General features: G+C 29.0%; 1 protein-coding gene across 11 annotated transcripts; it reads right to left on the bottom strand.

Annotated features, from left to right (window-relative positions):
* Positions 1-9,699: 9,699 nt before the first annotated feature.
* Syt20 (synaptotagmin 20) lies at positions 9,700-24,274 on the bottom strand. Of its 11 annotated transcripts, none has more exons than XM_072901917.1 (11): positions 24,056-24,263; positions 23,661-23,710; positions 22,178-22,234; positions 18,983-19,102; positions 17,076-17,164; positions 16,868-16,999; positions 16,463-16,660; positions 16,003-16,155; positions 13,177-13,297; positions 11,704-11,876; positions 9,700-9,944 (listed from the first exon to the last, which is right to left on the bottom strand). In XM_072901917.1, the coding sequence occupies exons 1-11, from the start codon at positions 24,067-24,069 to the stop codon at positions 9,738-9,740; spliced, it is 1,314 nt and encodes a 437-aa protein (XP_072758018.1). In that variant the 5' UTR covers positions 24,070-24,263; the 3' UTR covers positions 9,700-9,737. The 11 variants fall into 11 exon arrangements, with proteins under 11 accessions (XP_072758018.1, XP_072758012.1, XP_072758013.1 ...); XM_072901911.1 differs by lacking the exon at positions 23,661-23,710 and adding an exon at positions 21,751-21,905 and having other exon boundaries at positions 24,056-24,262; XM_072901912.1 differs by lacking the exon at positions 23,661-23,710 and adding an exon at positions 21,751-21,905 and having other exon boundaries at positions 22,178-22,231; positions 24,056-24,262.
* Positions 24,275-25,741: the final 1,467 nt, after the last annotated feature.

Genomic DNA, 25,741 nt, shown 5'->3' with positions numbered 1-25,741 from the left:
TTTTCTATTCATCATGCGATATCACAGGTGCGTTCCATATGAACGCTCACGCGCTGTAAGTGCTCACGCTTTTGCTGCCCTACCTCGATGAAATAAGCATTTGTGAGCACGAGTTATGACGTCACAGTGACGTCATTAATGCGTTTATAAGCGCTTATAACTCTAAATGGAACAGCGTAAGCAATGCTTATAAGCGCTTTAAGCGTGTAAGCGTCCAAAAGGAACGCACCCTCTGTCTTACGGACATGAACTGCAACGTTTGCAGCATGTGTTCCACTTTGGTATACCTATCACATTGCAATATAACTCTCACACTCGATTTTGCGCTATCTGCAATTTATCCAGCTGTGTTTCCCCCATCTATTAACAACGTTGCGCAGTACTCAAAGTGAAGCGCTATAATTGATTTATATAAAATGCACCTGGTATACATTGATATAAATTTACCTATTCTATTTAAAAAAACTTATTATTTTTTCTATTTTTTTTAACATATAATCACAGTGGTCTTTAAATCGGAGTCTATCATCAATAATTATACCCAAGTATTTAATTGTTTCTACTCGCTCTATCTCAGTTCCATCCAAACATTTCAACGCAATATTTCCTTTCAGTTCTTTCCTTATACTCCTAACTATCATGGGGTGGGAGTCTATTGACCACATCGCAAGTTGGTCAGTTTAAAATGAGGCTCTCTGATTGGTTAATCGTTGCTGATAACCCTAGGCATCGGTCGATATAAGTGGCTGTGGTCAATCGTGACGTGGTCAAACGGGACGCTCCCACTATCATGTATTTAGTTTTTTCTGCGTTCATTTTCAATTTATTTACATTCATCCATTTGTCTACTATTCTAAATGCCATATTCATTTTATTCTCTAATTTCGCACTGCTTACTCCATTTACATATATTAATGTATCATCTGCAAACATTTTTATACTACATTTTTCCGGGCAGACTTTAACTATATCATTTATATATACAATAAATAATAAAGGCCCTAAAACTGACCCTTGTGGCACACCGTATTCTGTGTCAATCAGTTTTGACCATTTATTATTGAAACGGACCTGTTGTGTCCTATTATTTAAATACGATTTTAATCATTTTAGTACCATTCCTCTAATTCCGTATTGATATAATTTCTCTATTAATCTTTCTCTATCTATTGTTTCGAATGCTCGTTTAAGATCCATAAATATTACCCCTACCATTTTTCCCTCACTAACTATCAATTTCCATTCGTCGATGACAGTTTGAATCGCCGTTTCACACGAATACTGTCTTCTAAAGCCCGATTGATGTTCCGTTATAATATCATTAGATTCAAGGTACATTTCAATTTGTTTTTTTATTACTAATTCTAATACTTTTTCGAAATTTGGTAACATATTAATAGGCCTATATTTACTTGCTTTTTTAGCTTTTTCTATTTTTGGTATAGATATTATTGTCGATGTTTTGCAACTCTCTGGAAAACAACCTTCTCTCAAAGAATTATTTATCAGATCAAACTCTTCTATTGTATTATTACGCAAGATGTTACTTTAAGTATGTCAGTAGTTATTCCCTCTTTCGTACCTCTTTTTTTTGGCATGCCCGTAACAATTTCCTCTAAATCCTCCATTTTAATCATTTTAAACTTTTCTATAATATTATAATTGTTTTCAATAACATAAATATTTTACATTGAAACTTCCATACAGTACTGTCGGCCTGGTAGTTTCTATGCTCTCAAGTTTGGTTATATTTTTTTATGGGGACGGAGCTTCGCCCTATGCACTTCCACCTAAGCATGTACTTTGTAATGCATATACGATTCCACATGGGTTTGCAACTTGCATAGCAACATAAAAAGGATTTATTAAAATTAAAAAGGATTTATTTAAAATTTTGTGTAAGTTACTAAAACGCATGCGCGTATGACCGCAGCGCACGTCCATGTCACTATACGTCGCCCATCGTCATTTTACCGCACATGATTTTTTTCATTTTTCGGATAAACTATGGAGATCACCAAACGTTGTAAAGAATTTATTCGTGACGACCTAACGATTCTGCATAACGATTTCGAATAAGCTCTTGTTTAACTCGATTGGACGAAAAATAAAAATGTTCGGCTAACTTTACTTCAAAATTTTAATTAATTAATTAAAAAAAACAATGAATGACCAAACGTTTTAATTAGATGACCAATCATCACCAACGATGACCAAACGATTAGTTAATTTTAATTATAAAAAACTCAAAGTGATTTAGCTAACTGTACGGAGCTCCCTTAATCCGAGGTATGTCCATCGGATGTATTTCTAGGGATTTTTAGATATCCAAAGTTCATTTGTGTAAAACCCGAGGATGTATTTGGGATATACTGAGGATGCCAAATGTTCGCTCATTAAATATCTGTATGAAATCCAAAAATGGATAGCCTTAGGATATTCTTATATAATAGATAATATAATTCGATTCCAACAATGTCCACTGGATGTTTCTAAATGCTTTTTTTGCTATTCTATAGGTTAATCAATATGCACTAATAGTGAATTCGATTGGATACATTAGTGCGCACTGAGTGCACATAAAGGTATGTATTATCGCACACAATTTCACAATGATAAGTAATTATAAAAGTAAAATAATAAATAGTACGAGCTATTATTTTATCATTATGTATATTCAACAACAATAATAATAGCTTTTACTAAATAATTATGTTACTTTTGTATAATTGCTTTTATGTTATTGTAAAATTGTTGTGTGCGATAAACCTTTATATGTATGCATTCAGTGCGCACTAGTGCATCCAATCGAATTCGCTATAATTGAATATATATATATATATATATATATATATATATATATATATATATATAATAGCGGGTAAGGCATATTTTAAGTGCCTACCTAAAATATCTTGGAAAACAAACACATTATTCGACAAATATATCTGATAAAAGTTAATTGTTTCATTTTAAGTAAATATATATATTAGGCATTTAAAATAAGTCACCAGATATAAAAGAAAAATGATCAGCTTAATAAAGATTCTAAAAATAAAAGTTGACAAAAAATAAAATATATTAAAATAAAATGTATTTTATTTTTTAATATAGATATAAAATAAAGTTGACAAATAAATAAATAAATAAGTAAATAAAATAAGTATATATATATATATATATATATGTGTGTGTGTGTGTGTGTGTGTGTGTGTGTGTGTGTGTGTGTGTGTGTGTATATGACAATTAGAAATATCTTCAGGTAATCCTCAGGTAAATTTAGTTTCAATTACAGCACATATTTAAGATAATTCCGATCAAATAAGGATATTCTACGGAGATCTTATGCTATATGAGATTAGATATCCACAAAACGTCCAATACTGGACATTCTATGGATATCTAAATATTATCCAGTGATGGATGTCTCAAATTGGATATATGGATTTATGTCCATGGACATATGGATGTAAAATGGATATAAAATGAACATCCACAGGACATTCTGTGCTATGTGGGTCTTAACCACGCATGATCTGTTATTTTAGGTTTATGCACTTACTTGTACTTGAACGTTATTATTAGCAAAACATAAATCTATAATTGTTTGACTGTAACTCTCGTCGGTTTATTAACATACTGTTTCATACCTAAACTTGCCATTACCGTTTACAACTTTTTAGAATAAAACAAATCAATCATGAAATCTATATTAAAGTCTTCCCTTATCATGCAGTCTCCTTTTATTACTAATTCCTCTACTATATCTTCAAGAAACCTCACAAAATCACCGTGCGATGCACTCGGTGAATGAATATATTACCATTACCACACCTTTATATATACAATTTCTTTTTTATCTCTATTGTAACACACCAACAGTTCGACACTATTTTTTTTACCAATACTATTTCATATTTAATATTGTCTCTTACATATATAATTGCTCCTCCTGCATTTTCTGCGTCACATCTAATTATAGAATAACCTGGCACGTTCACTTCACTATCTTCAATTTCATCCATCAGCCTAGATTCTGACAGTGCTATGATTGCTGGATTTACTTTCTTCATAATCTGATGTTGTATCTCATTCTTATGTGCTGTCAAACTATGCGCATTTGTATATAATATCAGCTCCTCTTCTTTCTGTAACTGCTACTTGTTGTCCTCCCAGCCAGCTCTCTTTTTCTCCTCTTGTATCACTCTTTTATATGTCGGACATTCTGGATCAAGTGCGTCATGCTCATCACTTATCTTCAAATTGTATGTTTGAATTTTAAACATACAGTTTACGCATTTTTTCTTAGTTACCTTACATTCAATTGCTTTATGATTTCCTGCACATTTGTGGCATGTCTCATCTCTTGTACAATTTTTTGCAATATGATAATAACCCCAGCATTTAAAACATTTTGACATTAATATGATTAAATACAGAACACTTTTTCCATCCTACACTTATTTTTCCTTTATTTAACAGTAACTTATGGGTTTTCTCATCTGTTTCAATTATTATGACGCTTTCTTCTCTTTCTCTTCTTCCTGATTGATTACTGTAGTTTTTTTCTTCTTGATTATTTTCTTTATTATTCGTATCTATATTTTCTTTATTATTCGTATCTATATTTTCTTTATTATTCGTATCTATATATCGTATTCTGAAATTCCTTATTTACTGCAACTTTATTTTGCTTCTTGATTGTATCTATTAACTCATTGTCATTCAATTTTATGTCTTCTTCATCGATATTGACTATTTTTATTTTAGGTTTCATTTGCGGCGACTCAGTAACTTTGAAATTTTCATCCAACTTAGCTTGTACTACGATCTTTAATTTTTCCATTTCTTCTCCAGTTTTACAACCTAAGATTACTGTTCCCTTACTTCCTTTTCGTAGTTTCGTTATTCCTATTGCCATATTTTTGATGTCTACCTTTTCTTTTATCAATCTTTTGGTAGCTTCACTCTCCTGTTCCACTTTAGGTTTAATAATTATAACATTTTCTTTTTTCTTCTCTTTAGCTGCTTTACTATATAGCTTCTATGTGTTCCATCTGATGGACCAGACATCCCTTCTTGTATCATTTTTCTTAAATCTTTCAGTATTTCTTGTTTAACATTTTCCATTTCTTCTTGAACTACTTTTTTAATCATCTTTTCACATACTGTCTCATCTTTCATTTCTTTCACTGCTCTTACAAGCCAATCTATTTTTATATCAATATTCGATGATCCACTCGTGCCTACTGCCCTGCTTCCACTATTTGGTGTCACAATCGATCCTGTCGTCGATGTTGACATCTTCTTCATGTCTTCCTCCCTATCGTTTTCAATTTTAAATTTCTCAAATGGGCCTTGACACGGCACTAATTCATGGTTTTTATCATAAACTTTATATTTACTCAAACATCCTGGATGATAAAAAAGTTTATTGCATGACTTGCATGTCTACTACTTGGTTTCTTTATTGCCTTCTTACGATGCCGAACATCGATATTCCTCATATTCATCATTTATATCGATAATTATCGACCGAAACGCTAAAATCAGCGTAGACGGTCAATTACCTTCGTATTCATTTCGTGTTCCACACGTCAGCATTTTTGTGTCCACCATTAATGTCTACCTGTTGAGACCTCGATACCTCCGGCAGAAAAATGTAGCTCTTGCACTCACAAATTAACACATCCCGACTAGATAACACTCATGATTAATCCCGATCTATGCAACTATGATTTTAAGAACTTTTGATCACTCTCCCTGCGAGAGAGAGAGAGAGAGAGAGAGAGAGAGAGAGGGGGGGGGAATAAATTTTATCAATTTATTAAATATAATTATAAAATTATTCTTGTAGCCAAATTATAAACAGCGTGCGTGTACTATTCTCAAAATGGCGACAGGTCATGTGACCAGGCAACATCATTTTCGAACATTTAGTAACAGTGGAGTAAAATTAAAAGGTGTTTGTGAGTTATGGCGGCAAAAAAAGTAACTTATAATACAAAAAAGGGTTTTCGTTATACACCTGGACGTCCTTGTAGGAGAGCAGTATTAAGAAAAGAAAGATATTGAATCAAGAGTTGGAACAAGACCGAGAGCGTCAGCGCTTCTGCAAATTGGAATCGTCGAGTGAAAAATACGATATAGAGGTATCTCCGATTTTTGAATATCAATTTATTGATTTTGTCACAGTTTTCACAACCTTATCACAAATATTAGTGTGTAAACAATGTGAAACAAACGTAACTTTCAAAGATACAAGCAAGCTTAAGTTATGTAAGAAACTTTATCGGTAACTCAGGTGAAGGATTCTTTCAATAAAGTCACTTGTAATTGCTCACTAATTTCACAGTTTAATTTTCGGAAGACTTGTACAATGTGACCAGAAGACTTTTCTCAGAGTCTCCGCTCCCTTTCTTTACGTGCTTTTATTCTTATGCTTATCGGTGCCACATAATCGAGTTATTGGGCGCTCGCTAATAACCGATCAACACGTCGTTGATAATCCTTATCACGCAAGCTCTTGCCTAAGCGATTTATCTCCTGGTCTATCGGCTGCTTTATATTTACAGCGATCACAATCTTCGATACCTATACCGCCGGTATTTATAGTCCGTTCTTATATGTATATAAGATCATCTTAAGACATGTTTTTAGTCAACTTAAGACTACGTTCAGCCAATCAGATGGCCGAATAGAATTTTAAGACCTTACTTAAGACGAGCGTGAACAGTCAATAGTACTAAATTGCACGAATAGTGTCGCCCCAAACGTACCCTATATCTAATATCTATGGTGGTGATAGCACAGAGGCCGGTATTCATAGTCCGATCTTATATTTAAGGTCGTGTTAAGATCTCATTCAACCAATAAAATGATGCTATGCGGCTACTTCATTAGTTGAACGGTATCTTAAGACGATCTTAAATATAAGAACGGACTATATGAATACCGGCCATAAAATACTGGAAATATATAAACTCGTTTTTACAGTGGAACATTAAAATTGCACTCGCTGCGCACGAGTGTTGCACCAGTTTCCCAGTAGAAAACGCTATTAATCTTACAGTCCGGCCATTATGGCTAGTATTTATACTCCGATCTTATATTTAAGATCATCTTAAGATCTCGTTCAACTAATAAAATAATGCTATGCGGCCATTTCATTGGTTGAACGGAATTATGTTATAATTAATATTGTATAAGGTTTAGAGTCTTTATCGTTGTTTTTCTCGAAAACTATCACTCGTATAATAAAAATGGATAAAATATAAAATGTGTATTTCGAAGAGACCTACAATTTTTATTTGAAACATTTTTTAAATTTTCAGTAATTGATAAAATAATTGCAAAAAACGTCAATTTAAAAAAATTTTTATAACTTTTTAGTAAATAACGAGCGAAGGTTAAAACCTTTTAAGCGTTACTCAGGACAGTGATCTTGACAACATATGTCAAGGTCATTGGCTTCTGAAAGGGGTGATCTTATGTGAATATTTACCAAAGTTTTTATTAGGTATTCTAATTTTACATTGATATTTATTGTTAATAACACTTTGAGATGCTATTTATACGGCTAATTGAAAGAAAAGCCAGCGTTTTACCCCCACTCTACCAATTTTCGTCAAAAATGCCAAAGTGACTATTTAAATATAATAGTTTAAATATAACAGTAGATACAGCGAAGGCACACTCAAAGTTTGACATTGTTCAACTATCAACGAAGCAACGCTGAAAGTTAAAGAAGAAAGAAAATAGCAATTGATACTCAAAAGTGTTATTATACAAGAGTTATTTTAGTTACATATATTTTAAAGAAAAACGATAGATGATGAATGATGGAACGATGGGCAGTCCTTTACCAGAATATAGATAATAAAAAAAAGATGATAAATAATCCTTCAATATTAACTTCGAAATCGACGCAAAGAATAAACTATGTTTATCATTATTTTGAAAAATGAATGCTACCAAAGTACTTTTTTTCCGATATGTTCTTTTTTTATTTAATAAAAGCATTACAGCAATTGCAGCAGCTATGCAACGTCTTTTAATTTCTGCAGCACTGGTAATTGTTACGTTCAATGTTTTTATTATAGATATCCATTGTTATATTTGATTAATGATTATATTTAATTAACTTTCACTCTAAATGACACCTTGCAAAACATTGTTAAAAAGTCAGCGAAGACAGCATTAGGAAGTGTTTAGTTACAGCTTTTTTAAACGCTACTTTTCATTGCAGTAGAGTGGGGGGGGGGGGTAAAACTCTGGCTTTTCTTAGCCGTATAAAATGGCATCTTTTAAGCTAATAACTAACAAATGCCAAAATCAGGTTAACAATAACCAACAAACAATCAATAATTGATTACTATTAAAAGTTTGTAAAATTAACTTTAACTGGCTATTTTCACAGAGCTCATGCCGCTGTTTTTCTTGAGATGCTTTTTCTCTGCGGTATAGTGGCACTAATTCACTGAGTCCATTTTAAAACCGGCGGAATTACATGACCGGATCCAATCAATGTCATGGTAAAACAATAATGGTTCCTGTCCGTGCTAGATCCATAATTGTAGATCTCAAAATAAGTATCAAACATTATGGGTTTATTAGTATGTTTTATTATACTATATTAACTGCGCGTGGTCTTTTTTTCACTTTAGTATATATAATGGAGTAATATATGTGTGTATATGCATATATATACACATATATGTATATTTTTTTTCAATTTAGTATATGTTATAGAATACATATATATTTTTTATTAAGAGGTTTTTATTGAAATTATTAAAAAATTATATTGTGTGTATTTAATATATAAAATAAAATATAATTTCTAATTTATATAAATATATACAAAATATAACTTTTCAATAATTTCAATAAAATATTTAATTATATGTATATAATAAGAAAGATAAATTTCCATTCAGATAAATATATCTACAATGATTTTAAGCAAAATTGCATTGATTGTATTTAAACTTATTGAAATAAAAGATTTAGTCGAAATTACAAAAAATACTCGATATACATATATATTATATACACCAATCCAGTTAATACAGATTTTGTCGAGTAATCTGCTACATAAATAAAAGATTAAAGATTTGATGTCAGTTCTGATATACATATATAATGTTAGCAGAAAGCGAACAGAAATATAACAAAACTTGCTAACATAATTAGTTAACAGGTGGCAGAAATCGACTCTGCTGATATAACTTAGGCAGCAGATTGACGACAAAAACTGAGTAAGATTTGCATGCACGTAATTTGATAGCAAATTGGTAGCAGAAATCGAGCAAAATATGTAATTTTAGTTTATTTGTTTATCGCTATGTTATTGACTTTTCTATACGCGTATTGAAGTTCATAAGCGTTAACATATAAAGTCATATAAAGTCTGCAAAATGTGGCTAATAAGATTGTAACAACTATTTTTCTATCAGTTCAATTTCAGATAATTAATTTCTAACAATTGCCATATAGATATTCAAATATATTAAACTGATCTTTGGACAATTGATATTAATAATAAATGTGTTTAAATAAATAAAAAAAATTATTTGTTTATTATCTATTTAAATATAAAATAAGAGTCTAATTTAATATTAACTATATAAAATATTTAAATATATATATATATATATATATATATATATATATATATATATATATATATATATATATATATATATATAATACACATAACGACAGGACGGCTTTTACTATTTCAGAGTGTGCCACACGCTGACAAGTTTTCTTGGATTTTGAAGTACTGAAAACCAATGCAATCTTTCTGTTGAACCTCTCACTCCTTTTCCAAGTGCTACTTTGCCGATGGAGATATTGGCAGAGTTTTTATATGAATTAATAGAATCCTCGCTATCACTTGCATGATCAACAGTATTGGTGTGTGATCCTTCCGGTAATATCTATAATTTTTGGAAACTGAAACAGCTTTCGTATTAAACATGAATGGTTTAAAAGTTTCCATCCTGACCAAAAAGCACGACTTTTTAGGACAAAATAAAATTTATTTTTTACGTAATCTCCTTTTAACTCGACTTTATTTTTTTAGATCTTTCAAGCCCTATCTATAATAAGAAGTAAAAATAGGAGTAGGAGTAAGAATAAGAAAATAAAATTATTTTATTCGCTCATACGCTCACTCCAGCTCCTTACGCCGCTCTTACTACTTTACTCCAAGCTCACTTTCACGTATTATAGACTATTGTAGATAGGCCTTCATACCTTAAATAAAAAAACTTTTGTCCAAACTAAAAAAATAGTCATTTACAATACTTTGCACTTCAGAATTCGATGAAAATTTCTTCCCGCCGAGTCATTGTTTCAAATTCGAAAACAAAAAGAAGTCGCACGGAGCTAAATCCCTGCCGGAAACTTTTCAAACCATCCACGTAATGTTACAAAAAAAATTCTTACTCTACAGTACTTAAAACAGGAAATCACTTTAAAATTTGCGAATTTTGTCGATTTTTAAGAGGCTATTTCTTTGCTTCGGATAATTTTTCTGGATGTATTTTAAAGAGTGAAGTCTTGATTTTGTATAAAATGACTAAAATGACATTTTCTGTTCTAAACTGTCTATTTTATGAAAACGAAAATTATATTATACAAAACTTCTTTTCACGACTGTGTCATTTTGTGATCTTCCATTGAAAAAGCAGGGATGAAGCAAAAATCGTCAAAAGTGTTTAAAACTGAGAGTTGTTCTTTTAAAATGAGATCGAAAACATTGATCTATCTTTAGGAGTTTATCAGCTATCGGACTCACTCTTATATGTTGTGACATTTTGAATGGAGTACTGCCGAGACTTGTATTACTCGATTTGCAACGAAAGGTTGTTCGAACAGTTTGCTCATCAAGATATACGTATATGAATGTCAGTAAAATATATATGGGAGATAATTGTACATGATTATTTGCTGAAAAGATAGTAATACCTCATTTTGAATTAATAGTACGAACACATACAAAACAAATACATTCAGATATTCAAATACTGAGCATTAATTGATCCATAAGCTTAGAATAAAAATTATTCAAAAAAACAATGTCACATAATTCACACACTCCTAACATATACATATACTATACACATATCATATAGAAACTTCGATTGAATAACCTTTTTATGTACATTAATTAAAGTAAATATAGAGAATATTATCAAAATTTTGCAAAATGTAGAAATAATTTTGGAGTCCGATATAGTTTAGCTCTTAGACATGGTAAATCAATGTTTCTGAGGCCAAAAAGATTTCTGATCTCAAAGCTTATGTGGTGACATTTTTTGACCCATCTCTGTATTTTTGTGACTATAAAGAACACAAAATTGTGAAATTTCCAGAATTTTTATATGATGTGATTTTAATCCTCATAAAGCAGGCAGTTTAAGCAAAAAAGTTGGCATAATCACATTTTAAAGTGAGATTTAATTCTTTAAAACGACCAATCTCAAAATTCCAAAAATTGTCCTACAATACTCTAAGTAAATTTTTTAAAAGTCGACAAAATTTTCAAGTTTTAAAGTAATCTTTTTTTAATTATTTTGATAAGTAATTTATGTGATACATGTATATATAGACGTAAGTACACAAAATAATAAATATATATCTCCATTTAAATTTGGGATAACTGTTGGAAACTTTTATATACAATAATCTTACCTTGTTGCAAAGCACGATTAGAAACTGGACTGTATCAAGTTGAGTAATTGGCAGATCAAACGTCAAAGTCTCATTAAATTCAGGTTGCACAACGGAGCTTAAGAATTTAGTTTTCTTCTTTTTTATCTTTTTCCCTGTCTTTCCATTCAACATTAAAACTCTAATGTACGGATCTACAATAGACATTTATTTATTAACAAATATGTTGTAAAGCAAAATATTAATAATAGAGAAAAATTTTCTGAATGACACCATTTTCAAAAAAAAAGGATTAGATATATATTTCAAATAACCATTAAAGACAATATATTTTAAATATGCCACTATAAATATAAGTATTTTCTTTTCTTTTCAAATGTTTTGGAAAATTTTTACTAACTCCTACATATAAAAAAAGAAATTATATGCAATCAATGCCATTTAGACAACAAGTAAAATTCTCCTAAATCGCATTATAGGTCGCCGAAATCACACCCACATATTGCATACTAAAAAAAAAAATATTTTGCTAGAGGCAGAAAGTAAAATTATTTTTTATAGACTGTTATTGTATTTACTAAAATTATAGTTTATCATAGTTTAATTTTAAAAATATTATAGGCTTTTATCAAGCTATTTAATTACTTCACATAAATTAAAGTACTCAAATTTATTTTTTTAAATTCTAGTATATGATTTCATGTGTGAAAGAAGTGAGAGGATGTGGATGTAAGTCGGGGTGTATGAGTGGGTGTTCATAGTTTCCATAATATATAATTTACCGTACTATTTTTCACTATACAATTTTTACATAACCTACAAAATTATTTTTTTCTTATTCATCTCAATAATAACGTAATCATATTTAAAGAGTAATTTTTTAAAGATTTTTTTAAGAGGTATTTTTTTTTTTATTTTTTTTTTACTCTTTGTATTATTTTATTTATATTTTTTTATTTATTCCATTTAATATTGCTCTTCTTTTTAGTACTGAAAAAAACTGAAATCTTACAATTCTATTATATACAATCGTACCAATACGATTTAAGTAATAGCATAATGTGATTTTGGAAATTTTGCGATTTTTAATTTTTTAATTTCTAATCTTACCCCATACACACAAGCTATATAATAAATTGATGAAATTAATATATTAAATACTTCTTAAAAATATGCAATATTGGTATAAATAATTAGAATTAATATAGTAAATTTTACTTGTGTGAGTTTTCTATTTTCTCACAAAAACGGAAAAAAAATAGTTTCAAAAACGTAATTTTTTTTAAAACTCATAATACATTTGATAATAACAAATAATTTGAAATTAGAATAGAAACATTATGGATGCCTCAATTCTAGTTTAAATTGTAATTTAAATTATATCCAGATCGATTCAATCTAGGTGAGATTTATAATAATAGATGCATTTATAGGTAGTAGCGTTATCCTAAAGTCGGTGCCAATTTTTTAGGCAATTTTTCCTTATTAACTTACTAAATTTATTTAAATTAGATATCACTGGTGTAAATTTGATGTTGCGCAATTTCATGATATTAATAGTCAGCCTCTGTGCGGTGGGCAAATAGCTTATGGCTAATAAAATATTACCAAACTCCTAAAAAATATATACAATAGTTATTCGCAGTATGAACAAGAGTACTATTACATAAATATATATATATATATATATATATATATATATATATATATATATATATATATATACAGGGTGTATTGTATTAAACATATATGGAGCATACCATGAAATACGGGGGAACAATCCAAATCGAAAAGTCCTGTACTATTTTTTGATCTGAGCTTTCTGTTCGTTTTTATAAAATGTTAAAGTTAAAAGTTAACTAATCAGCGTCTGGCTATAGCGGAAACGCCGACTCGCCGCCCGACCTTCTTCACTTTCCGCTATCTCTCCGCTATAGCTAGACGCTGATTAGTTAACTTTAACACTTTATAAAAACAAATAGATAGCTCAGATCAAAAAATGCTACAGAACTTTTCGATTGGATTGTTCTCCTGTATCTCATGGTATGCTTCATGTTTAATACGATACACCCGGTATATATAAGTAATGTATATTAATATAATAAAGGGGGGTAAGGAGGGGTTTATTAAATTCTCAAAATAAGAATAAAAATCTTGGTAAATACACCAAGAAAAATATGTGCACTTATTAATTTCGCAGAAAAAATTATTTTCTACGAAATCGACGCATTAACATTCGCGTTTGGCTCTTATTTGTCAAGTTTATATAGTTGCTTGTTAAATATAATAAATATTATATAATAATATAATAAGTACACACAGGGATAAGAATGCTTAAGGATGTTTAGTACCTATTTTTAAAAATATAGGAATTTAATAAAATTTGCACAGATTTTGATACATGTTCAGAGACTTATAAAAAACCTAGAGTTGATTTACTGAAGCAATCAAAAGTTATAAGGATTTTAATTTGCAATGAATTTACCCGTCGATATTATTATAAATATAATTATTTTGTGGATCTAATTATAAGTAAAAGTACAGTCGAACCTTTTATCCTACGACCCTTTTATGCTACGAAACCTCTTATCCTACGACAAAAAATCCTCTCATGCTACGACCGCGAAAGGGGAATTATACCCTCATTCTCAAATTTTTGTCGTAGGATCAGAGGTTTAAGGGGAAGATTCCGGACCGAAAATGTCGTAGGATAAGAGGTCCGACTGTATTAATATAATTATAAATATAATTATTTATATAAATAAGTATAAATATAATTATTTCTGTCCTTTTTAGCCTACGATTACAGATTTTCTATCTTATAAAAAACCTATGATCGTGTTGATTTAAGAGCTAAAATAGATAGAAATAATAATAGGAATTTATTCAAAATTTGCAAAAGTATAGTTTAAATATAGAGGAAATATTTGATCACATAATTTTGGTCAAGTACTGACTAGTTCAAAAGATATTGAATATAATTTTCTCAATTTCGTCCTATTATCCGAGATGACATATTATTTATTGTGAAAACGTGGCAACATACCATTCAGCTGAGCCTTCTTTTGACATTTTAAATAATCTATCTTTTCATCTGAAGAAGCCTCTATATACAAACGTGTAAGCGAGAAGCGACTACACCGAAAAAATTGTATTCTCTATTTTAGAAGAATTCCTTCTAAAGCTTTCCTCCAATAAAATATTCTAAAAAATTCAGAATATTCCCCTCTAATGATCTTTTGTTAAGAATAGTATATGAAATAAAAAAAATATTCTTAAATTGTATCATACAAACCCTATTTGCGCTCACACCACTAGAGGGCATAACGGTATATTTTTCCTGTAGATAGAAAAACCTCTCGCAAGATATAAGAACCCCAATCCAAGAGAGCTCAGTATCGGGGCTCTTAGCCCTGAAAATGCAAACTGCAACGTTTGCGAAACGTCATTGCGTGCATTACGCTGTTTAATCACGCATCCTTCCAGAAGTCCCCAGTTTAGATTCTAATTCTAATGGCCACGAAAGTCTCAAACTAGAAGTGTATATATTCTTACATATTAAGAATATCTAATACTTTTCTACTTTTTAGAGGATTTCTGTCTTTAGTTAAGAAAATCCTCTTGGCGCCTATTTTAGAGGAAGATATTCTAAAAATAAGTAGTATATTCTTAAAATAAGAATATGATTTTTTCGGTGTAGGCCTCATATGTCAATTTGCAATTTGACCAACTTATGAAAAATTACCATGTTGCCACATTTCTTTCTTCTCGGAGAAATGACAAATTATTAAATTTACCAAAGAAATAGTTAAAAATCTTCTATATTTTGTCATTATTCACTATTATAATTTTTATTCTGACATTTTAAATTACTCTGTACGCGTAAATTCTTTTATAATTCAAATTTTGTGCTGTAATGTTGAAATCGAGGTACCGTCAATGATAAAAGTTTCTCATTATAATTTAAGAAACACGAAAATTCTTCGAAAAAAAGCAACAGAAGTTCGAAAATACATTTCTACACTCTAGTTATGAATAAATAATAAGATTTTATGCAATTTTTGTAATAATCATTAAGATATATGAGAAAAGTATATATTCGTCAATTTCGATTACTTTTTGCTCCGATTATAGATGCTAAACATCCTTAATATAATTTAGGCACATGTCAGAGCATATGAGAAATACATATATTTGCTCTATTCGTATATGATTCAAATATTAAAGCATTCCTGTGTTCCATATGTACATAAATTAATATATCATACATTATATATATATATATATATATATATATATATATATATATATATATATCACCTGATAAGAGGGTTTCATTCTATAATTGAATAAATGAATTTCTGGACTGTAGAAGATCTTTTTCATATCTTTTAACGATATTTTAAGCGAAGACAATTCCGTGTGATTTGCATATCTATCATGATCGTATGCAGTGATATCTAAAATCCATTCCTACAAAACAAAATAATCATTAAAAAGTTGATTCAAAACAATTTGTTTTCTTAATCCCACATTAACCAATTCTATTTGCTGTAAAAGTATCATTTGCTTATCAATTAACTATTTATATAATGATATAACATTTCAAATTCAATATCTCATACATATATAACACAAACGCTACATTACATCTTTGCAAAGTATCAATTTACATGCCAAAAAATTATATTAAAATGATATTAATAGACCAAAAAATACAATTTATTTCTGACATGAGCTCAAATGTACATATAATATAATCGAATAATAAATAATTTACTTTGGCTTCTTGCGGCTTTACATTCGCAATAGCGAAAGTCTCTTTGTAAATTGGACTAGCGGTATGTCTAATACCCCTTGTTCTGAAACTGTGCAATTTCTGTCGCTTCCTATGACTCCATGATTGTTTCACGATGTTCAATGTTACATAAGGTTCTAATGTACCGTTATATTGTTTTGGAGGAAGACCGCTCAATGCCTGTAAAGCACAAAAGGAGTTTTATTTTCTTTAAGTAATTTCATGGTGTGCAGTAATTTTATTTTTTTATGTAAAATTGAATTATTTTAATGATGAGTCAGAGCAAGATTATCAGCGCATTTTTAATATTTATTTTATTATTTATTAAAAATTTTCTTATGTGACTTGCTTGTATATAAAATATTAATTGATGCTATAAGAACGCACTTCGATACCGATAATAAGTTTCCCGATGATAATATCGTCGCAGGGTGGTAGATACTGCAAGCTCATTGTTAATTCGGTTGGAAAATCTTTTATCTTTTTGTCATTCTTCTGCTTATTTATCTGAATTAAGTTCTGTAATTTAAAAAAATAATTAATGTCAAACGCAATGACGCAATGTAACTTCTTCAACTCGATTGTGTATAATTACCAGCGTAGAGGAATATTCTATGTTTTCGCATTGAGCATTGGCAGAATTAAATGAATCCCTCTGAGATTCTGCATTCTCGTTGATGGTACCTTTATATAATATGATATTTGTCTTTGTTACTTTGTTACAAGACAATTTCTCAATCGATAAACTGATCGAGTTGATTAAACTTAAAATATAACATTTTTGCTGTATTTGATCTCTCAAACTTAAATTTTATTAGAGAGATATATCTAATAAATTTATAATATAATATTTAGTAGAAAAAAATACTATTTATAAAAAATATTTATATTTTGTTATCTTGCTGCTTTCTAATTCATGTCTCTAAAAGATGTTTAAAAAACGATTAAAAAATGTTTTAAATATTTTTAAGATGTCTTTGGATTTTTCTTTCTTATATAAGAATAAATACAAAATAATAACAGAATAAAAATTAAATGTAATACATTTTTGTGCAAATAATTAAGTTAGAATTATTTTGTAATAATAAATTATTATAATAATGTAAATACATTAATTTAAAACTGTATTTTTATGTCAGCATTTGACAACCTTAACCTAATGATAATAGATTATTCGTACTATAATAGATTATTACAAATACATAACTAATCCATCAAATAATATTTGTCAGTGATTTTTGCTTTTTTAAAAAAAGAGTATAAAAATTGTCATTTTCGCCTAAAAAGGGAACCTATAAAACATGTTTTGATACTTTATTTAAAATTGAAATAAGAAGGAATATTTATTTAACCTAGGAAACTGCGGAAAATATTTTAGAAATGATAATAAACATTTTTAAAACATCAAAATAGCTGTGTTTGAGCGATTTAATAAGAGATAAAAAGTTTAAAACAAGCACTACATTTCCATTTATTAATTTAATGATTCTACATTTACGAAATTGTACAAGAATGCCATACGTACAGGCCGGGTGTCTCATTTTAATTTAATTCCTCCCCCAAAAACATTTTTATTTTTTATTATAGAAAAAAGTGTTTTCAACAAAAGTTGTATAGTTTCAAAGGAGACATAAAATGGTGCCATTGGTTTAACCTTGGATAGTAGTTTGAAGATCATGTGAAGGTGACCTTCAACTTTTTAAATGGAAATCTTAACTTTTTATTTTATTACATATTCTTGTAGCTTACTTCAAGAGATTTTCAAAATACAATAATAAAGTATTTTTTCATTAAGGATTTTTTGAGTTATAAGGCTTGAAAGTTTCAGTATTTGACATAAAATACAAATATATTTTGTAAAACACTCAATTTTCGATAATTTTACCTTTTATGTCAAAATACTGGAACTTTTAAACCCTATAATTCAAAAAGTTCTTAATGAATCTTCCAAAAACTATTTAAGATCAATAGCACTATATTATCCCCCTCAAAACTATATAGCTTTTGTGTGAAACCCTTTCTTTCTATAATTAAAATAAACATGTTTTGAGGGAGAGGTTAAATTAAAATGGAATACCCTGTATGTACGGCATGCAATTTCATAGTGTAGAATTCATTAAATTAATAAATGGAAATGTAGTGTTTATTTTAAAACTTTTCATCTCTTATTAAACCATTCAAACACAGCTATTTTGAAAGACATTTAAAAACATTTATTATCGTTTCTAAAATATTTTCCGCAATTTTCTGGTTAAATAAATATTATTTCCTTCTAATTTCAGCTTCAAATAATGTAGCAAAATATATAAATTATCTTTTTAGGTGAAAAATGATGATTTTTATACTCCCTCCTTTTTTTTGATATAAGATATAACAATTTGCAAAATGACAAAACAGTTAATAATGAAAATAAGCAGAATAAAAAGTGAACTAGACAAACATGGAATCAATTTCATAAATCTTCTTAATACTTAAATTAACCGCAATAAAAGTTTCGCATACCGTTGTTGTCATTTTCATACAAACTACCCAGTCTCCAAGATCTGTAGCTAATATCACTTAGCTTCAAATTTTTCTTCTCCTGGTTATTTGTTCGTAAATGAACATTTTTGTCCTCCTTACCTATAGAAAATTACTTTAGGATATTGTCTTTTTTCCTTTTCATGTCTTATTATTTTATTATTATAAGATCGTGCAACAAAACTTAGGGAACATTCACGCTTTTCTTTCACCGCATATGACTATCTTTTGTGATATACACTACGGAAGAAAATTAAAGGGCCACTTTCTTTCATATAAAAAAAAGTCAATTTTCAAGTAGTTGTAACTTCCTTAAAAATAATCAGAATAAGATCAATAAAAAAGCGTTTCAAAGGTTTAAGTTTTAGAATCTTTAAATGAATTTCAATTCTTTCTATTCGTTACAAAATTACATTGTAAGAAAGCGACGTCTGTCGATTGAACAAATTTTTTAAAAGTTTGTCCAAGAATACCGAATTAAAAAAAAAATCCTAATACAATTTCAATAATTAGGTTGTGTGTGCAGACTCGTTGTAAACCAAGTCCCTTGGCAATTTGCTGCATAAATTTCTTTGATTGAATTTTATTAATTAGATGTTAAAGAGCAGAGTTTTAGGTTTAATTTCTTTTTCTAATAAATGTTTTATGACTTTTTTTCGTCGAAATATTTATTATTAAAGCAAAATTGAGTTATTGACTTTGAATGCTTACAACTAGTGAAAAAATGATCGTACAATAATCATTAAAAAAGAAATTTAAAGAGAAAAGTTAGCACTTTAAAATGCTCCTATCATTTTTTCAATCATTATTCATTTTTGAAAGCGTAATTGTTAGTTAAAGATCAAATAAAAATTGCACTTTTATCTTTTTTTATTTAAATCAATGAAAGTTAACGAAAAGAAAAGAAAAACGCTAAAATTTTTATGAACTCTACAACATTTACAAGTAAAACGCATTCCAGTTACTCACATAAAAGACCGAAATGTTAAGTTTTTTTTGTACATTTAAAAAACTTAAATTAATGATTATTGTACGATCATTTTTTCACTAGTTATAAGCGTTCAAAGTCAATAGCTCGAGTTTGCTTTAATAATTAATATCTCGGCAAAAAAAAATCATAGAACATTCGTTAAAAAAATTGTGCTAGGATTTTTTTTAATTCGGTATTATTGGATAAACTTTTGAAAAATTTGTTTAATCGACAAACGTTGCTTTCCTACAATGTAATTTTGTAACAAATAGAAAGAAGCGAAATTCATTTAAAGATTCTAAAACTAGAAACTTAAACTTTTGAAACGCTTTTTTATTGATATTATTCCGATTATTTTTAAGGAAGTTACAATTACTTGAAAATTGGCCTTTTTTTATATGGAAGAAAGTAGCTCTTTACATAATTCTTTGCGTAGTATATATGTTACCTATTATGATATATTTTGATATTTACATAATACCTAAATATTGTCATTGCATATTGCAAACGGTTTTAATACTAATTAATTTTATTAATTAAACAATTATCAACGAATTTTGATACAAAGGTTATAATGACTATCATATTGTGCTACAATATTGCATAACACATCATTTGTTAAATTGAACATATAAAATTTTTATGTGAAAGATATATCCATGAAAATTCGAAATGATGATATAACATCATATGAGCGTTTTCCGCAGCATTATCGAAAGATTATTGTTCATTGTGTTGGCTCTATAGAGTTGATGTACCTAATTATATAACGCTGCAGAAGAAGCAAACTCATGAAACGTCATTTATTCAAGTGTATGTTTGTCATACAATGTTATGCAAAGGCGTAATTCGCGCGTATTTGTAGAATTATTTTTTATATAAATGTATAACGAATAATTATAAAAATTATTATAAATATTTATTTTAAATGTATAAATTTAATAATTGATGTGTCTGATTTAAAGTGTTTACTGCAGAAATACCTAAAAGACTACAGAGATATCCTAAAAACTATAATTATTTTGCGAGTATACAGGGTAAGGAAAAAGTATGGAAACTGAAAAATCTCGAAAAATAAAAATTTTACAGAAAAAGAATTTAAGGCAAGATCGAGGAAGGATCTGATCATCTAAGGCAAGATCTATTCATTTTTTTTATTTATTACATATTTTATACTAAAAAGTTTATATTAATATTTTATATTAAAAAACATGACAAACTTTAAATATCTCAGAGAATTTGTAACCAAAAGAAGTATTATAGTGTTTTGAAAAGCTTTCAAGGTAAGCTACAAGAATATGCAATTAAAAAATAGAGTGTTCCATTTAAGAAATTGAAGATGACCTTCACGTGACCTTCAAGCGACTATTCAAGATCAAATCAATGATATCATCTTATGTCCTTTTCGAAACCATACAACTATGTCTGAAATATTTTTTCTGTAAAATTTATATTTTTCGAGATTTTTCAGAGTTTTCATATTTTTTCCATACTTTTTCTTCACCCTGTATATGCACAAAGCATATTAAGTATATTAAGAAGTATAATATTCGTATACATAGCTAGAAAATAAAATGTGAAATCGGTACGTTGAGCAGAAATTGATGTCAAGTACTTTGCACTAAGAATAATACTACGAGTACGTTTGATAGTATGAAAATTAACAACACTTTACTTTTATTTTTAATTTTCAAATTCATTATTAAGCTCAGAAATTAACTCAAATAGCTAATTGTGTATGTTTAATACGCAAGGAGAGTAAAAAAATTAATGATCTTACTTTGTTTCCTGAAACATTCATAACCAATGCAACCAGGTGTGAGGAAGCAAGCGAACAGGAGCAATGCGATCAAAATGATTCCTACTCCTATCACTATTATAATTAACAGGCCCCACGGGCCAAAAATATCTTCGTACAACATTCACTGGAATACACTGGAATTTGAGTTCAAAATTACTCACACCAATGATATCACCAATTATTTTACATAAAAACCCGTAACAATAATATAACAAAACGTAAGACGATTAATAGCCTGAGTGAAATATTTCTTGCATTTATTTTAATTATTTTTGTTAAAATAAGTTTTACATGTTTATAATCATTATTTTTTTTATTTATTTACGATATCTTTAAAAAAGTATTAGCTAATGTTACGTGAGAGAAAGAAAATATTTGATTCATAATAAAAATATCAGTTACTCACATTCAAAGACCCACGTCTTATATTCCTTGTCACACATCTGCCAATTGGTTTCTTCTGCTAGAGCAACGTGAAAAATAAACCGTATTAGCGTACATACATTGACAGAAAGGAACACTTGTGTCACCAATAATTTGCCGCTACGTCCGAACGAAAGTGAGCAAAACAAATGATAACGCACAACGATAAGAACACCAACGATAGGAACACCATCAAAATGTATTAGAATAGCTGTTCATTTTTCCTTTCCGTTGAACAACTTTGGTTTAAAAAAAGTTAAAGGTATAAAATAACATATTAATTAATAAAAAGTATTTTTAGTTGTTTCCAAGAAAAAAGATACATTATATTTCTTAGATATTTAATTTTTAATCAAAATTTATTTTAACGCTAAATATTATTTGACACATAAAATAAATTTAATTTTCTTTATAAATACAAAAATAATTTTAGTACGTTAGTTTTCCGCATTATCATAGATTACTGAATATCACGAACTTACTGCGTAGATCACCGTCACGAAAGTAATATATGTATATGCAAGTATATATGCAAGAATAATAAGAATTTTATACACGAGGCAAAGTCACATGGATTAAAAGTGATAGTATCAACAGCATACGATTAGCTGTTGAAGCATGTATATAATAAAATAAGTATTAATAAAATAATAAAAAAATATAAATGTTTACACACATCGTTCTCTTTTTCACATTATACATATATGCATAGATGATAATTTCGATAACCAATATTGGTATATCAACATATTTAAAATATTTAACGACGGGAACCGCAAGATTTATCACATCTGCTTTTTAAAAACTCTTACGAACATTTCGTCGTTCGAATTACATCGTTGACCTTGTATATATATAGGGTGTCTCATAACCGTACAATATTTTAGTAGCTTATTCTAGAATAGTAAACTGAAGTAAAAAGAATCATAATTTGAAAATATCGAAATCAGAATAGTTTTTTTAATTATAAACAATCACGAAATTTGCCAATGATGTTACGTAAAATTTGTGTGCTCAAACTTATAACTACATTTAAATGTGTACCAATGTGCCGAGTCTGTTATTGATTTTTACTGCACAGCTGATTTTATTGTTTCTTATATGTATGTGGTGGTATTAATATTAATGAATTAAATATTATACGCAAAATATTTAACTTTTTCTTAAATTTTGATTTAAAAATAATAAATAATTGATTAATTATTATTACATTAAAAAAAGTATAAATTTAATAGGTTCACATATTTATATAAAGCGAGATTAATTTTTGTTTTGATCACAGAGAAAAGTGTTTATGGAAATTAATTTATGCATTAGGGCCGCCGCACATACTTTTACATAACGCATAATGCATATACATAAGGAAACTGATTGGTCTATAAACACATGCATAAGGAATTCAACCAATCGAATTTTTTATGTATATGCATTATGCGTTATGTAAAAGTGTGTGCGGCGGCCCTTACTTTTGTAAAATAACACCTGACAGATCGGTACGAAGTAGGTGTAGTTACGCCTAAACACAAACATAAGATATCTCAAGTAGAACAAAAAAGCATGATAGTGTTAAAATGACGAGAATATGACTACAAAAATTCACTTTTCGATCATTTTGATGTGTTTGACACTATTGTGACTTTCTGTTCTATCTGGGATTTTTGTATTAAAATTTTTGACTATTTTATCTCTAAAATACATTATTAAAGTATTACACGAAAGTTGTGAGATATCCTACATTAAACATTAGTTTCTAGGTTTTTTGTATCAAATAATCTAGTAATTCATCTAAATTCTCAATTAACAATCGATGTCATTTATGCAATTATGATAAATGATTATTCCAAATTCAATTATCAATTACTCTTTCGCATCCATTGTGAATATCGGTCTAGTATTTATTCTATCACATTGTAACCCAAAATGACAGACGAATTTGCGACTTGTTTTTGCACTCACAAATACGAATTCGCGTTCATTTTCGATGTGACAGACGATTAACTGATTTTATTGTACTTCTTAAGCGCGTATACCACATTCTCATACGTGATCGTTCGCGTTTCTGACCTGGCGAACAAATGTATGTATGACAACCGTATCCCCCCTAGCAAAGTTCTACGCTTCTGATTATCTTGCCGGTAGTTCCGAATAGATGAGTAATACATTGGCGGCATCAATCAGGGACTTATATTTATATTCTTAATACTAAGAATTTAATAATTACTAAAGAATTTTTTTAATTCTTTATAACAATCATCAATTTTTTTTTGATATACGAAACTCCAGAAATTATGGAAAATTTAGTGAAAAATTTCTTGTGTTTATATTTCAGCATATATTTTATTCACTTTTTCAAAGTTAAATTAAAGTTTTTGATATATTTAAGTGGTATGTAGATAAAATTTTATAGTAAAAATTACATGAAAAATATATTTCTTCTTCGAAAATTTTATTGTAAAGCTGAAATATAATAACAAGAAATATTAAGAAAGATTTCTTACTATAAAAATTACTATAAAATTGACCCTTAATATAATATGTATTCTTATGTGTATTCAGAAACCAAGCACATGAAATGCTGTTAAATTCAAAATATACGAGTTATTGTACAGGAAGGAAAGATGTAAGTATTCATCCTCTTACATGTATTCGGTAACCGAGCATATGAAATGCTATTAGACTCAAAATACACAGATTATTACACAAAAAGGAAAAGTGTAAAATAGAGACTGCGAAGAACAGAGAGATCCGATGATTAATTACAGAAATGTATGTATGTATATAAGCTTAGTAATTTTTAAAGAATGAAAGATACCATGGAAATTTAAGAATTATTTAAATTTATACAATTAGGATAAAAGAAATAAAAATTTATTTAACGGAACTCACTATTTGTTGACGAATGCGGACGCAGGTAAAATGATAATGACTGAGATCAGCGAATACTGATTTCCAATTATCCGTGAAAAGGTTGATGATAGACATCCATCAGAAAATTATAACAAGTCACACTCACACTACACAATTAAGTTTAAATTTTTACTGACAAGAAAACGGCCCACTTTTATAAATTCAAAGTGCCTTCAAACTGGTATGTATCGATAGAACATGGTCCCAGGAATCCTCCTTTCAAGCCGTTTGTACAAACGTTTTTCCCGGGACGCGAGAAAAGGGCCGGTAAAATTTAGATGCGGGGGAGGGGAGCTGGTCGCTCGGCTGGAAGCACCCAAGTAGAGCATCAACTCGTTTCGGCGATCCTATATCAATTTGAAGAATTGGGGAGTGCGATTGAACCCGAGATTACCAGAAACGATCTAGTGCTCGACTCGGGTGCGCTTTGCGCCAGCCGAGCGACCAGCTGCCCACCTCTTTTCATCAAAACTTTACCAGCTCTTTTTTCGGGTCCCGGGAAAAAGCGACAGCTTGAGAAGATTCCTAAGACCATGTTCTATCGATACATACCGGTTTGAATGCAATTTGAATTTATAAAAGTGGACCGTTCCTTTGTGAGACATAAATTATGAAATAACAAATAGATGTCGTGAAAAAG

The sequence above is a fragment of the Anoplolepis gracilipes genome, chromosome 11, assembly GCF_047496725.1.
Source record: "Anoplolepis gracilipes chromosome 11, ASM4749672v1, whole genome shotgun sequence".
In the NCBI taxonomy this organism is placed as follows: domain Eukaryota; kingdom Metazoa; phylum Arthropoda; class Insecta; order Hymenoptera; family Formicidae; genus Anoplolepis; species Anoplolepis gracilipes.
The sequence above is the reverse complement of the archived record's forward strand: the minus strand, read 5'-3'. Positions and strand labels throughout refer to the sequence as shown.

Excerpts from the sequence above, each read along its gene's own strand:
- Syt20 (XM_072901911.1), bottom strand. The coding sequence starts at position 21,892 with ATGTTGTACGAAGATATTTTTGGCCCGTGGGGCCTGTTAATTATAATA. Across the intron at positions 19,103-21,750 it reads TGAATGTTTCAGGAAACAAA|GTAAGGAGGACAAAAATGTT; the intron begins GTAAGATCATTA and ends AATTTTCTATAG. Across the intron at positions 16,156-16,462 it reads TAAAGCCGCAAGAAGCCAAA|GAATGGATTTTAGATATCAC; the intron begins GTAAATTATTTA and ends TTTGTTTTGTAG.